The sequence below is a fragment of the Leptodactylus fuscus genome, chromosome 4 (genome assembly GCF_031893055.1).
Source record: "Leptodactylus fuscus isolate aLepFus1 chromosome 4, aLepFus1.hap2, whole genome shotgun sequence".
Taxonomy (NCBI): Eukaryota; Metazoa; Chordata; class Amphibia; order Anura; family Leptodactylidae; genus Leptodactylus; species Leptodactylus fuscus.
This window is the reverse complement of record NC_134268.1, coordinates 204713871-204728292: the sequence shown is the minus strand read 5'-3', so window position 1 is coordinate 204728292 and position 14422 is coordinate 204713871. Positions and strand designations below refer to the sequence as shown.

Here is a 14422-nt window from a genome sequence, read left to right as displayed (position 1 = left end):
TGTCAGACCCCCTACAAATCATCTATCCTAAGGATAGGTTACCGTATCAGTATAAAGGTCCTAGAAAATGCCTTTAAAATGGAGAGTATATTACAATATATCAGATCCAACATATGGAACCACATAGTATCAGACCAGTGAGCATTGACCCACCAATTGGCCAGTTCGCTGATTTGCCAAATTCTCTGGATACCGATGCAATGTTCTGATGTAAGTAAGAATATTGTATTATTCCTATGTTCAGCGCATTTCCCTTCATTTATAATGATCTTTTATCTTTTTAGGGCCTTTGAAGTTCTTCAGGAGATGAATCTATCAACAAGTCGTAGAAATAATTTTAGTGAATTGGCGGAAAACAAGCTGCTGGATAACAACCTCTCCATGAAGTACAACCAGAAAGGAGAATTGTCCTACAGTAACCTGATAAAGGATGGCTTTTATGACCATGGTCGGGTATGTGAAATGTTTATCTGTTATATCAGTGTATTTTTGGCTTTACAAAGAACCTGACCCATCCAGCCCACTGGAGTGATAAGAACAGTAGAAGTCACATATTGCGGGGAAAATACTGTTTTTAGCAATGTGTCTCCTCAGCCTGAAAACAGGGAAAAGTCACATGTCATATGTACAACACTGGAGTAAAAATGTTAGCTCTTTCTTCCCAACTGCATACTGTTTTATTATTAAACCATACCTCCATAGATGAATAGTGCAGAGGAATATAAGAAACTGTGTAATATATCTTAAGGATATCTGTTTCTTTTACCACTTAGTAAGTTCTTCTCCTACTCCTTATCTCACTCAGACTGCTTGCTTACCTAACATTCATCTCTATATTCAGCCTCACACACAGACAAGGCGGCCGCTCTAACCATAGGGCCAACGGTGCCCTTGCACCAAGCCTTATTATAGCAGGGACCCCCTTGGGCAGCAGCACTTTCATTTTCCCAGACCCACTGTTCCGGGCAGTGGGTCCGGGCTGCCCCAACTTAAACTCATTGGTGTCCTAAACATTTTACAAAGCGACCATGAGGCCAGTACCTCTATTAGGCAGCCTTCACACGGAGTTTACGCGCCACACATTCAGACACGTAAACATGTGTCAAAGTGAGCGCTGTAAAACACAATCCCATTGACTTCAATGTGTACCGGTCTTGCGCGTGCTACATGTTTAAAAGCCTCCCATTGATTTCATTGTGTAGCGCGCGTAAGATCGGCACACATTGAAGTCTATGGGATTGTGTTTTACAGCACTTTGACACGTGTTTACGTGTCTGAATGAGCAGAGCGCGTCAACTCTGTGAAGGCTCCCTTACCTTACATTGTTTGATTGTGTTACATCTAACACCAGTGAAGATTATCTCAAGACTAGAGTGCATAAGGCATAGTATGCAGACAGCTCCTGCACTCCCTCTAGTGGTGACGACAAGCAGCCAAATTGCTATCTTTCAATTTTATTTCTGCTAAGATTTTTTATTTTTTTTAATTTTTTTTTTAGACAGTATATATGCTATATTGTGCTTGTTTCTCTGCCGTTACTTTACAATAATGTTATATTTGTGCCGCTGTGTAATAAATACCTTTATATGTGGGGTGGAGTGGGTCATGAATATTCACATTGCAAGCTCTAGTTTTTCTTCTGCAGTTTCTTTCAGAATAATCTTTGCTGAAATGAGCGCAAGTGTTGACAGTTTCTAACACGGCTCCTCCGCTCTGGGCCTGTAAAACTCCTGATAATCTTACCTTTTACTGGATTATAGATGACACAATGTTTTCATTCAATGCAAGACAATGCAGTAACAGGAGGTTTTTTTTTTTCTTTTAGCTAAAACCAGGTGCGAAGTTACCATCTTTAGAAGAACTCAGTAAGCAGATGCTGAACCAGAACCGAGCAGTTCTCTTAGTCAACACAAAGTATCCTGAGCTGTGAGTGATCGTCTTGTTCATTTTTCTATAGTGTCTCGGTGTGTAAGCTAATCTTTATTATTCTTTTTTACAGCTTTGAGAGTTTAGGGAAAAAAAAGGCAATATCCTCCTTACACAAGCATGCCAGTAAAACAAATAGTTTTACCCATCCATTGGAAAATGAACCTGCATGTGGTATCATGTTCTTGTATAACTGAGTGGCAGTTTTATTGTGAAGTTATATGCTCTCCTCTGGAGCACTGACCTCCTCTCTTCTCCTCTGATGCACACAGTGGAAGAGATTTATTATTACTGTTCTCATTTTTTGAGCACCGGTTGTGATAGAAATGGTCACAATTAGTATTTTTACGCCTTCCTCACCACTTTCTGGAGTCCTGGGTTCGAACCCAGCCAAGGACAATATCTGCAAGGACAAACTCCAAAGACACAAGGATAGAGAATTTAGACTGGGAGACAGTGACTGTAAAGGTCTGTAAAGCCCTGCTGAATAGAATGGTGCTATATAAGTAAGCAAAAGAAATAAATTAAGGGCCTACTGTGATAGGGTTATCGGACTCAGCCGGATCATTTCTCCCAGAAAACTGGCATAAATTATGGGTACTAGAGATGAGCGAACACTGTTCAGGTCAGCCGTTCCGAACAGCACGCTCCCATAGAAATTAATGGAAGCACCTGGCACATACACTTTGCCGGCGGCCGGTCGCCGTGCCAGGTGCTTCCATTCATTTCTATGGGAGTGTGCTGTTCGGAACGGCTGACCTGAACAGTGTTTGCTCATCTCTAATGGGTACATCTCCATCAGTGCGGGTAATACAAGGACCGTTGTCTTCATACAGGAAACTGTGGGGAGGGGGGAAGTTATGAACAGGAGGTCAAAGTCTTAGTGCAGGTCTATGGTAGTCAGACCAGCGTCTGCATTGTGAGTTTGCCTCCTGTTCATTCAGATACCACTGTGTGTATCAGAGGAGCAGGGTTAGTGCTCTGGAAGGGAGCATACAACTTCACAATAAAGGTAAGGTACTAAGTAACATCACACTACTCAAAGGCTCATTTACCAAACGGAGGCAGTTGAAGTTGAAAATTGTATCTAATCCGAAACTAATTTCATACATAGTTTGTTACATGTTTACTGTCATAGGAATTCACTTTCTGCCGAGGGGAAACACCACAATTTTCCCTCGGCAGAAATGCCGCGGGAAACATTGCGGAGTTATACAGTACTTGCACGGCGGATGGGATTCATGTGAAACAACTGGAAACAGGCTGTGTAAAGACAGAGGAGTCGGAGTTGGTGCAGTCACCTGCTAACTCCACAGCTCTGGGCTTTTCTATGTAACATTATATAAGATACAGATCAAACAGAATTTTTCAGACTTATCATTTAGAATATAAACCTGCCCACGCTATTGCAGCTTTATCTACATGTGCTATGTGTTAGTTTGGCAATGTTTATACGTGCTTCAGTTTTCTTACATTTTCTAACGTACATTTTAGATGGTTATAGTAGATGGAACGGGTACTTATATGCAGCTAACTATACTTACAGCATTACACTATCACCACCTCCAGTAGAGGAAAAGCCAGAGCCAAATCATGGACGATCCCCTTCCTCCCACAGCCGGAGCGCTTCTAGAGAAAAGGGAGGGTAGGTGACAATTCTTACGTTACACTCCTTTACATTGAATGAATGGGGCCGCAGAAGCACAGGCGGCACACAGATGACATCCATGTGCCACTTGTCTACTGGCCATGTTGTTCACTCACGGCTAGCAATCTTGTGCAGCCAGCCTGTTGTCAGATTCATGGACAACCCCTTTTATTAGACTATCTGTTTTCTTCCCAGAACAAGTGTCCCATCTCCAGTGGACGATAAAGACCTTCCTTCAGGGCGATCTCCTTCCCTAAGCAGAAGCGGTCTCAAGGAAAAATCATCCAGGTACATTTACCTTAAACATATTATTATAAAAAATGGCGCTGCCTTTTTATTTTTAGTTGTCCATGTGCTATTCATTTTTTTCACAAAAATGCATTCAGAGACTTAAATGGTGAAGATGAGAAAAGAAAAGGAAAAAAAGTAACGCTCAAAGCAAATTTTATCTCAGTGTCTTTAAGGGCCCCTTCACACGGCGTAAGCCCAGCGCTCATTTAGACACGTATACACGTGTCTGAGCGCGGTGCTTCAAAACAGAGCCCATTGATTTCAATGGGAAGCGCGCGTATATCGGCATATAAAAAACAGACGTGTGAATGGCTCCATTCACTATAATAATCCCGTTTTTTTCATAGACAGAAAAGTAATTTGTAAGGGCCCCCCATCTCCCCTGAGAACAGAAGGATTGGGCATGTTGAATTCCAACAACCTGATCATCTGACTGAAGTAGAGTCTGGAGGTCGCCATCACACGTAATATACCGTAGCCAAACGGGCCGGCTGGAATCTGCTGACTTTGCTCTTCTGTATTTGGGGGCTTGTGCATTTTTCCTGTACGTAGGTACGTCATGTTCTATATCTGAGTGAGTGGCTAGACTTGGCTGTTTAGGTTACCATATCTGACAGCGATTAACCCCCTCAGCATGTACATGACAGGTCAGATCACTCTCATTGCTCCTGCAGCAGACCTGTCTGCATTATAAGCTGTGGCCATCAGCAGCATGTGAAGGTAGGATGCATTCATACGTGCCGGAGAACGCCGCCATCATTTTACCTCCGCTCCTCCGAGCCACCCAGGACTGCAGCATATGTAACATTGTTCTCCTGGCAGATGTTTTTACTTTCCTCTAATTAATAGGAACCATGTGCGGCTTAACATCATGTACAGTTTTCTCCAGGATCCTGAAATCCTCTGCTGAAAGACATATGTGCCATGGGATGTGTCAGACGATGCTTTTTCGTGAATTAACGAACGACTAAATTGAAGCAGATGTGTTTTCTAACAGCAAGGCTCCATGTGATGGATATCAGGGCAACACGTCAGCCGCCACCATTCACCGGGCTTATCTCCACTGACATCGCCGCTTTATTAAAAATATCATGCCAAATTCTTCATTACCTAATATGTATCAATGAATGGGGGGCAAATCAGATCTACTAAAGATTATAATATACATTAACTAAGGCTTCATGCACACGACCGAGTGTGCAGTCCGAGGGGAACTCCTTCTGTTCTGAGGATTATGGAGCATGTTCTATCCAGGTCAAGAAAAATGGCTTGGAATGGATCGGAACCTCATTGAAATCAATGTTAGATGGATGGCACTCGGATGTCATTTGAGTGTTCACCAAGTGCCTTTTGTTAAAAATCGGAACCCCCTCAGGCTGCACACTTGGTCAAGACTTAGTCTTAAGAATGTGCAGTCACATATACTTTCCAATTTTGCAGTCTAGTGAATAAGGGTGTGTAAGTCCCATCCTCATACCCTCACAGACTGGCCCCTAATTGTCCCAGAACGCACCTTGTTTTTTAAACACACCCGCTCCTTTTCAGACTCCGATATGCTCCTATATGCAGGAATTATTACTGAATATTTAGGACAAGTGGCAAGTATATCCTCACACAGTAATAGTGCCCCTTGACCCCCACAAGCTTTCATAGTGTCCTATGTGTGGTACACATTAAAAGTGTTCCCAATGATGATACCATTTTATTACTCCTTCCACCTACTTATTTATTTATTATACTTACTTATATAGCGCCATCATATTCCGCAGCGCTTTACAGACGTTGACAGTCACTGTCCCATATAGGGCTCACAATCTAAATTCCCTGTCAGTATGTCTTAGGTGTGTGGGAGGAAACCAGAGTACCCGGGGGAAACCCACGCAAACACGGGGAGAACATACAAACTCCTTGCAGATGTTGTCCTTAGCAGAATTCAAACCTGGGACTCCAGTGCTGCAAGGCTGCAGTGCTAACCACTGAGCCACCGTGCTGCCCTATCAAGATTTTTTTTCAAAAATATCACATTGATTTCAAAGTGTTTTTCAAGGTGGAATCCGCCTGCAGATAGGTCATGTGGCTTTTTTTCCTCTAGTTGAAAAATTAGCTACAGGAAAAAATCTGCTACTAACTCCCATTGAAATGCATAGGAGTCATTCTTTGAGGGTCAGTGCATACAGAGTTTTTTTGGCACTGATTTTGAGGCTGAATCCTCCAAAAAACCCTCCCAATGGAGTTCTATCGGGAGGCTGATTTTGAGGTGGATTCAGCGTCAAAATCAGTGCCAAAAAACTCTGTATGCACTGACTCTGAGAGGCAGATTCTGCCTCAAATTCAGACTGCTAAAAACTCTATGTGAACATAAGCTTATAGTGTCCCCTTAGTCCACACAGTGGTGATGCCTCAATAGCGCCCCCTTACTGTTGTGATGCCACCTTAGTGTCTTTCCACATATTACTGATTCCATATTAGTGCCCCTGCCTGCTGATAGTCCCCACACAGTCCCTAGTAATGGGCTGTTAGATAGAGGCCCCTTTAAGCGATAGATCTTACCATATATACTCAAGTATAAGCCGACCCGAATATAAGCTGACCCCCCTAATTTTACCACAAAAAACTGGGAAAACTTATTGACTCGAGTATAAGCCGAGGGGGGGAAATGCAGCAGCTACTGGAAAATTTCAAAAATTAAAATGGTCGGAGTTTTTGGGTGCAGTAGTTGCTGGGAAAGGGGAGGGGGTGTTTTGGTTGTCTGTCTGCCACTTCCCTGAGCTTGAGGACTGAGTTTTTTTTCCCCCACTTGGAATTCAGTCTGGCTGAATATAGGGGATCTGCAGTGCTGCTATTAACCCCTTCCTGACAGAACAGGAGCACTGCAGATCCCCTATATTCAGTAGACCGGGCACTGTCAGACACAGGGATACCTAATGTGTTTGTGTTTCACAGTCATTTTCTACTTTTATATGTATTCTAGGGAGAGGAGGGATTTAGAACTTTTATTTATTATATTTTTTTAAAGCTTCTTTTTTTCCCCTATTTTATGGGAGATTCTATACATTACTATTGCGCCCAAAAAAAAAATAATTTTTTTTTGCTTGACTCGCGTATAAGCCGAGGGGGGCTTTTCAGCATAAAAACTGTGCTTAAAAATACTCGAGTATATACAGTATGTGTATTTTTTTTTCCTAAATTTTTAAAACATTTTGGCGGAGATAATTATGTTTTCTATTTTCTATTCTTTCTTTTTCATAGAACATTATTTAACATGTTTTTACATAATTTTTTAGTTGCCCTTGGGTACTGTAATGCAATTATTTGATCTTACATTATACATTGCACTTGCATTTATACGGTGTATTATGATGTCAATGTAAAACTGATAGGCTGATTGAAACGATCTGTTTTACAAGACAACATCTCCAAATAGCTGATCTGTGGAGGTGCTGGACGTCAGACCACAACAAATCTGATACTGATTAACATAAACATAAAGGGGTTTGTCAGCCCATACTATTGATGACCTATCTTTAGTATATGTGATCGATGAGACCAACACCCATAACCTGCACCGATCAACTGGATGAAGAAGCTGTGGCATGAGTGATTTGGTCTCTGCACGGAATACCAAGCATAGCGCCATACATATTATAGAGGCCATGCTTGGTATTGCAGTTCAGCCTCATTCACTTGAATGTGATATCATTAGTACAGGGATGAGCACAGCACTTCACTTCTTCCAATAGCTGATCGTTGGGGTCTTGGGAATTGGATAGATCATAACTGGGTAAGTCTCGGGAACCATTGCAGATCATACCAGTTATGACGTCTATAGTAGAAACCTCCTCCAATCCGTGTTACAGTGGGGTTGAGGTAACAATAGGGGGTTACTTAGACGGAAATCGCTTTTGCAGGGGATTCCTCCTGGTAATAAGATTGGGAATTATTCTCCCAGACACCCATCAGTAGTTTTATTTATGATTTTATTACTTTTGACGTGTAATATTTCAGCCTCCGCCGTTTTATCGTCAGCAGAGACTTTTTCTGTAGTTCATCTAAATTCAGTGACTTGGCTTAAAACAATATTGCAGACGATATATCTTCCATCCAACATGTCTGCTCCTCGCTTGTAAAGGTCGGCTAGAAGCTTTTTCTTCCAGTTCTGTCAATGTGGTATTAATGAATCTGTCCAGGCACGTGAGATTTATGGCCACTAACTCTTATTGTAACCCAAATTTGTCACCCAAAGAAAAACATTTCTTGCGTATATTTATGCTTTTCCCATATACTCTGCATTTTTGTGTGTCCTTTGTTACATCGCAGAGTCCATAGGTCTCGCCTAATAAATGACAGAAGGGAACAATATGCTTTACATGCATACACTTATATACACTTATGTCCTGCGGGCCGTCTGGGACGTGTTTTAGAACAGTAGTTTTTGTCGATTCTCTGCTGAACGCATGTGCAGAATAGTGTAAGAGGACAAAGACAGAAGTCCTGAATAGATGAGATGGATCAGATACTGATGGATTCGTTGTACCGAGTGGCTGGTGCTAAGAGACTGTACATCTGTAACGGGAAACTGGCAGGTCAATTTGGGACACTAAACCACCCACAGGTCCTTATAGACGGGGATTTAGTGTTCTAAATCGCCCTGTCTTAAAGGGATCCTATCATTGGATACCCTTTTTTTCTAACAGGTAAGAATAGCCTTAAGAAAGGCTATTCTTCTCCTGCCTTTAGATGTCTTCTCCACGCCGCTGTTAAGTAGAAATCTGGCTTTTCTTCGGTATGCAGATTGAGTTCTCTCGCAGCACTGGGGGCGGTCTGCACATGCCCAAGGCCACAAGAAAATGGCCGCTTACACCAGTTTACTGTGTAAGCAGCCACAAGAAAATGGCCACTTACACAGCTTACTGGCCATTTTCTTGTGGCTCGGGCATGCGCAGTCGGCATTGCTTGAGGCCTAGAAGATTGAAACCCAGGACGGAATAAGACACAAGGAGAGAGTGTTCCAGAAGAAGATGGAGATGTCGCTGGAGAGTTCTCTCGCAGCATTGGGGACCGCCCCCAGTGCTGTGAGAGAACTCATTTGCATACCGAAGAACACCCTGATTTCTACGGAACGGCGGTGCGGAGAAGACATCTAAAGGGAGGAGAAGAATAGCCTTTCTTAAGGCTATTTCTACGTGTTAGGGAGAAAAAAAAGGTATCCAATGATAGGATCCCTTTAATTCCATCCGTGCCCATATTTTTTAACAATAAAACCCTTATACTTATAGTATATAGTCTCATCGGACTCCTTTCTGTTGCTCCCAGCGCCTGCGCTGTTCTTTAAGGACATACATCCTGGCTTTACTGAGACATACCGGTCCAAGGAGTACAGGGGGAGTATAAAGCTTTTATTATTTTTATTGCGGGCACGGATGGCTTTTTAACAGGGAGATTTGGGACACTAAATCCCCAGTCCAGAAGGATCTGTCAATGGTTTAGTATCCAAAATCACCCTGACAGATTCCCTTTAAGGGGGAATTCACACGGAGTAAAGTGGTGCGCAATCTGGCACGTATACACGTGTCAGAAGTTTGCCCGCTCAAAAAAGATCCCACTGATTTCAATGGGAGTTACGATCGTATACGGCGCGTAATTTCACCAGATTGCGTGCCACTTCACTCCGTGTGAATTCCCCCTAAGGCTGAGCCCACACGTTGCAGAGAAGCTGTGTCTAGGAGTTGCAGATTTTGCTGCGGTTTATTGAGCCAAACCCAAGAGTGGATTTAGCAGACTGGAGAACTATAAGAACGTCCTTTATACTTCCAGTTCCATTTGTGGCTAATTTTGGCTTTTTGCTCAAAAAAATGCAGCACAATCTGCAACAAAATAAACACAGCTTTTCTACAAAGTTTGGTCTCAGCTTTAGGCCATGGCCACACATAGTATAAATGCTGTGATTTTGCCACGGTAGAAACGCCGCTACAAAAACCGCTATGTTTTACTGTCCATGCATCATCTTATATCTGACCCTGTGACAATCCATTTCAGCAAAATGAAGAGTAAAGTCAAGAAGGGGGAAGAAAAGATGAAAGAAGAAGACGAGATATCCTTGGCGAAGATACAACCAGAGCCGGTTCCTCAGATAACTCAGTGGTTTCCACCAGTTGACCAAGACTTGGTTGACTATATCTCAGAAGTCACCAGTACGATCTTGCCCATGCCTCACCCCAGGGACCAAGTTGTTGCTTTGGCGCAGTAAGTAAATCTTCTATCTAGCGACTGCATGGTATAAAAGAAGAACCGTGTCCGTGTGTTGTCTGCCGGCATAGACTGTCCTATGGCAAGCTTGTCTATGTCTGATGGTTATAGTCAGTATTGAGCTTTCTGTCCCATTTGTGGTCTCTATATTGAGACCCCAGGCCTGGCCCCCACAGTCTATAGACACATGCCATTCCTTTGTCTCCCCTTTATTGATATCCTTCCACTTCAGGACTATAAGATCAATCTCCTGTAACAAAAACAAACGTCATCCGCAGACCTGACAGCTTATACATTTTCTCCATAGGGGTTAATAAACCCCTATTGAGAAATAGAAAGCCCCTTTACATGGGCTGATCCGGCAGGCAGTGATGGGGAACAGACCTTCCTAGAAGCATTCGTTCCTGATCACAGGGAACAAGGGAATCCTTCAGAAAATGGCAGATTTTTTTAAGTCACGTTTTATGTTAAACATATATTTTAAGAGTTTTCAATGATTTTATTTTGAATTTTTCATGTCACTATATTTGAAGAAAAAAAAAATATATATATATATATATATATATATATATATATATATATATATATATATCCTGCAATTTTCATTCTGACCACTAAGCATAATAATGGACAGACACTTGCCAATTCTGTAATGGTTCAATCATTTACATCACAGACAGGTTACAGCTGAAGATAACACCTCTAGAGATAATACTACTGAGACGTCATTACCTCCAATAGACTAATAATAGATGATGTCACAGTTTATCTACATACAAAATCCATGCCGAGAAAACTCTGCCATAGACCTAAATGAGTCAGTCAGGTACGTCCTTCTCTACAGCAGCGCCTATAGCGCTGTACAGTGTGAGCAGGGAGGAACGCCCCCTCCCCTCCTGATAATACTCGTCTATGGACTAGCACTGTGAGGAGGGGAAGGGGCGATCCTCCCCGCTCACACTGTACAGCGCGATAGGCGCTGCTTTGAAGAAGGACGTTCCTGACTGACTGTCAGGAACGCCCTTCTGACTGTAAAGAGCTCCGGTACCGGGACCAATAGCGCTTTACCCGGGGCACAGATTGGGAAAGCCGATAGTGCGCTGAATTCAGTGCACTGTCGGCTTTCCAGAAGTATATAGAACTGCCTGTGCCCAAATCGGTGAAAGGTCCTCTTTAATGTAGTATCCTAACCTTTAGCCCTCTGCGTTCAGTAACCTGCCGGCTCACACATCATCATTATATTTGCCTCATTTTTACAGTCTTTGGACTAAAATTGATTCCATTTTACGCTTTTATGTTGGGCTTTTAATCTTATGCAAACTGCAGTTTAGCAGACGAGACGCTCCCTGGCTGAATACATTACCATCTTAATTGATCTAATGATCGCCGTATAATTGTAGCTGTCACTCGGCCGCCATTGGATAAAGCTACTCTTGTTTTTTTGATGGTACTTGAAAAATGTCACAAAATCCTGAAACGTGATGGATTGGCTTTTACATTTCCTGAAGGTTCGTTGCCGAAAAGATGGGCGGACCTATTGCGAAAGATCGATTGCAGGAATTCAGCTGGGAGCTTCATGTCAGCGAGCTAAAGTATGAGCTGAAGTGCAATGTCATACCTATCGGGAAAATCAGGAAAGGAATATTCTATCATCGAGCATTGCTTTACAAGGTAAGTGTATCCACATGTAGTATATGGGTATGTAGACTGCTAGAGCAATATTCATAGAGGAACGCTCTATGGACCTCTGTCTGTGTGGATGTTTCTTTCAAGGACTGATCATACAACCTAGTACTTACTGAGTTGTAACTTGAAGCTCCTGAGCCCCAATGCAGAATCTGTAATGGAGCCCCTAACTACCTACATATATATATTTTTTTTTCCTATCAGTATGTCTTTGCAGAATGGGAGGAAATCCACGCAAACTCGGGGAGAACATACAAACTCCTTGCAGTTGTTGTTCCTGGCGGGATTTGAACCCAGGACTCCAACGCTGCAAGGCTGGAGTGCTAACCACTGAAACACCGTGTTACCCCTTCCTATGTTTTGTGTCACAGAGGGACCTTTGGGGTCAAGGGCCTGGTACTGACTGCTACTTCTGCATCCCCTATAGCTACGCTCCTGGGTACTCGCCACGGCCTGGGTACTCACCTCCATTGGGCTCTGGCGCAGATCCCCATCCTCTTCAGGACTGTAGATTGGTCCTCAGCAGTCCCCTGATGTCATTCAGGAGGCTGGAAAAGGCCCTGTTTATGTTTACTCACCTCATCTGGCCTTCCAAGGGAGACCCCAGAGTATAATAATAGCAGTTCCGGATCGGACATGTTTCATCGTAACGAAACTGCAGATAAAACATTGCAAATACTAAATAATAACTGAACCAAATTATCTTATGTCATGTCAGTTAATGAGTCTGACATTTGGTTTTGATTATTTTTGGATTAATCGCCCAGCACTAGGGTTTTGCCAATCTTGAGATTTCAGGATCGATTTTAAAATCCGATTTCCGATCATTTTCCAGCCGATCACGATAGTGAAATTTGCTCGATCGCCGATCGGAATCCGATCTTTTCCAATCCCGATCACTCAACCCTAGTCAATGCTTCTCTATGGGAAAAGTCACTTTTAGGGTTAATCCGATCTTGAGATAACCTCCGACCTCAATCCTGCTGGAAAAGATCGGGATCAGAATTCCAATTGCGATTGTGAAATTTACTCCGAATCCGATCTATTCCGATCCCAATCGCTCAACCCTACCCAGCACTAAATATCCCTGAGCAGTGCTACTTTCTTACTGTGTATTGATATGCCGCATATACTTCCAATCCCAGGTTATAGCCGACAGAATTGGCCTCAGCTGTTCCCTAACACGAGGAGATTATGGCCGAGCATGGAACAAAGTGAAGTTACTCGACGACTCCATCCATGCAGGAACCAAAGCTTTCCCGGAGACTTATATTGTGGACCTCATGTATGAGCCTGGACGCCTGATGAAACATGGCGGTGCGGAGGCCGATCACTACCTGCACATCTAGGACTATCTACTCTGCTGTGTATAGTCAAATTGTACAGCGCTGCGGAATATGTTGGCGCTATATAAGTAAAATTTATTATTATTATTATTATTCAGTCACATTGCTGCTCTAAGGCATAAATCTTTCTATATTATACCATCATGGTGGAGTGTCACTAAACTGCTGTAGATATTTCACCCCTATGTGGGATTTTTAGGGTGATATATTTATATTTGGGGCCAATTTCTTATTATATTGTAAAAAGGAAAAGTGTGGACAAATAAGTATTGTAATATAGAGCAGGGTGAACGGGTTGTCCGGTTTTGGATGAAAATTCGCCATGGGCAGATTGAGCGCCACAGTAGTGTGGATTCAGGAGGTAAGAAGAGCTCCACTCTGGGGGGTGGGAGAATGAATAGATGGCTGCCACCTGCTGGTGAGGAGGACGTGGCTTTTGTGCTGCTGTTCCGCAGGACACAGGGTAACTTACCTCACCCCTACACTTTACTAGTAACCGAAGGACCTGCACAGTTGGACCCAAGGCCCCTATTACATGTAGTACAACAGGGAAATAACAGTTTGGTCACTAGGTGGCAGCATTGTAAACATAACTGCTATGCAGTTGTTCAGTGAAGTCGGGCAAAGTACATCTCACGTTCACTGCGCATGCACCACAAATTGAGAGCATGCACAATAAAACTAGGTGTATGTCCACGTTTTTACTGTACAACTAAGTAGTCAGTTCAATGTGGGCAGGAAAACTTTACAATTGAGCTGTGCAAGACACTAAACATGAGGACCCATGGGTGGTTTTACGTTACAAATCACCCTGGCAGTCTCCCTTTAAAGGGGCTCTATCATTGGAAAAAGTCATTTTTAACTAATCACATCCTTGCATAGGCTTTAGAAAGTCTATTCCACACCTACCTTTTGTATGCAAATTGCCTCAGTAGATTTTGAATAAGTCCGTTTTTATCCATATGCTAATGAGCTTCTCGGTGCACAGGAAGTTGTCAGCAGCAGTCCTCTCCCTGTGTTGTGTATGAGAGCAGGGAGGAGGAGGCAGCAGCCAGTGCTGTATATACAGCAAACAGTGCACGAAGAGACTTCTGGGGTGCACAGAGAAGCTCATTAGCATATGAATAAAAACTGACATTCAAAAACTACTGAGGCGATTTACATACAAAAGTTACATGTGGAATAGCCTTTCTAAAGCCTATGCAAGGATGTGATTAGTTAAAAATGACTTTTTCCAATGATAGAGCCCCTTTAAAGAGGACCTTTCACGGCCTATGGT

General features: G+C 42.8%; 1 protein-coding gene across 1 annotated transcript in view; it reads left to right on the top strand.

Moving 5' to 3' along the window:
- The window catches only part of ARMC3 (armadillo repeat containing 3), a 55232-nt gene extending 42086 nt beyond the window's left edge, over window positions 1–13146 (top strand). Inside the window, exons 13-19 of the mRNA XM_075271711.1 lie at window positions 285–453; window positions 1826–1926; window positions 3473–3571; window positions 3770–3862; window positions 9902–10108; window positions 11620–11782; window positions 12943–13146. Of these exons, the coding sequence (XP_075127812.1) occupies window positions 285–453; window positions 1826–1926; window positions 3473–3571; window positions 3770–3862; window positions 9902–10108; window positions 11620–11782; window positions 12943–13146 (1036 nt within the window). The remainder of the gene's footprint in view (window positions 1–284; window positions 454–1825; window positions 1927–3472; window positions 3572–3769; window positions 3863–9901; window positions 10109–11619; window positions 11783–12942) is intronic.
- The last annotated feature ends 1276 nt before the right edge of the window (window positions 13147–14422 follow it).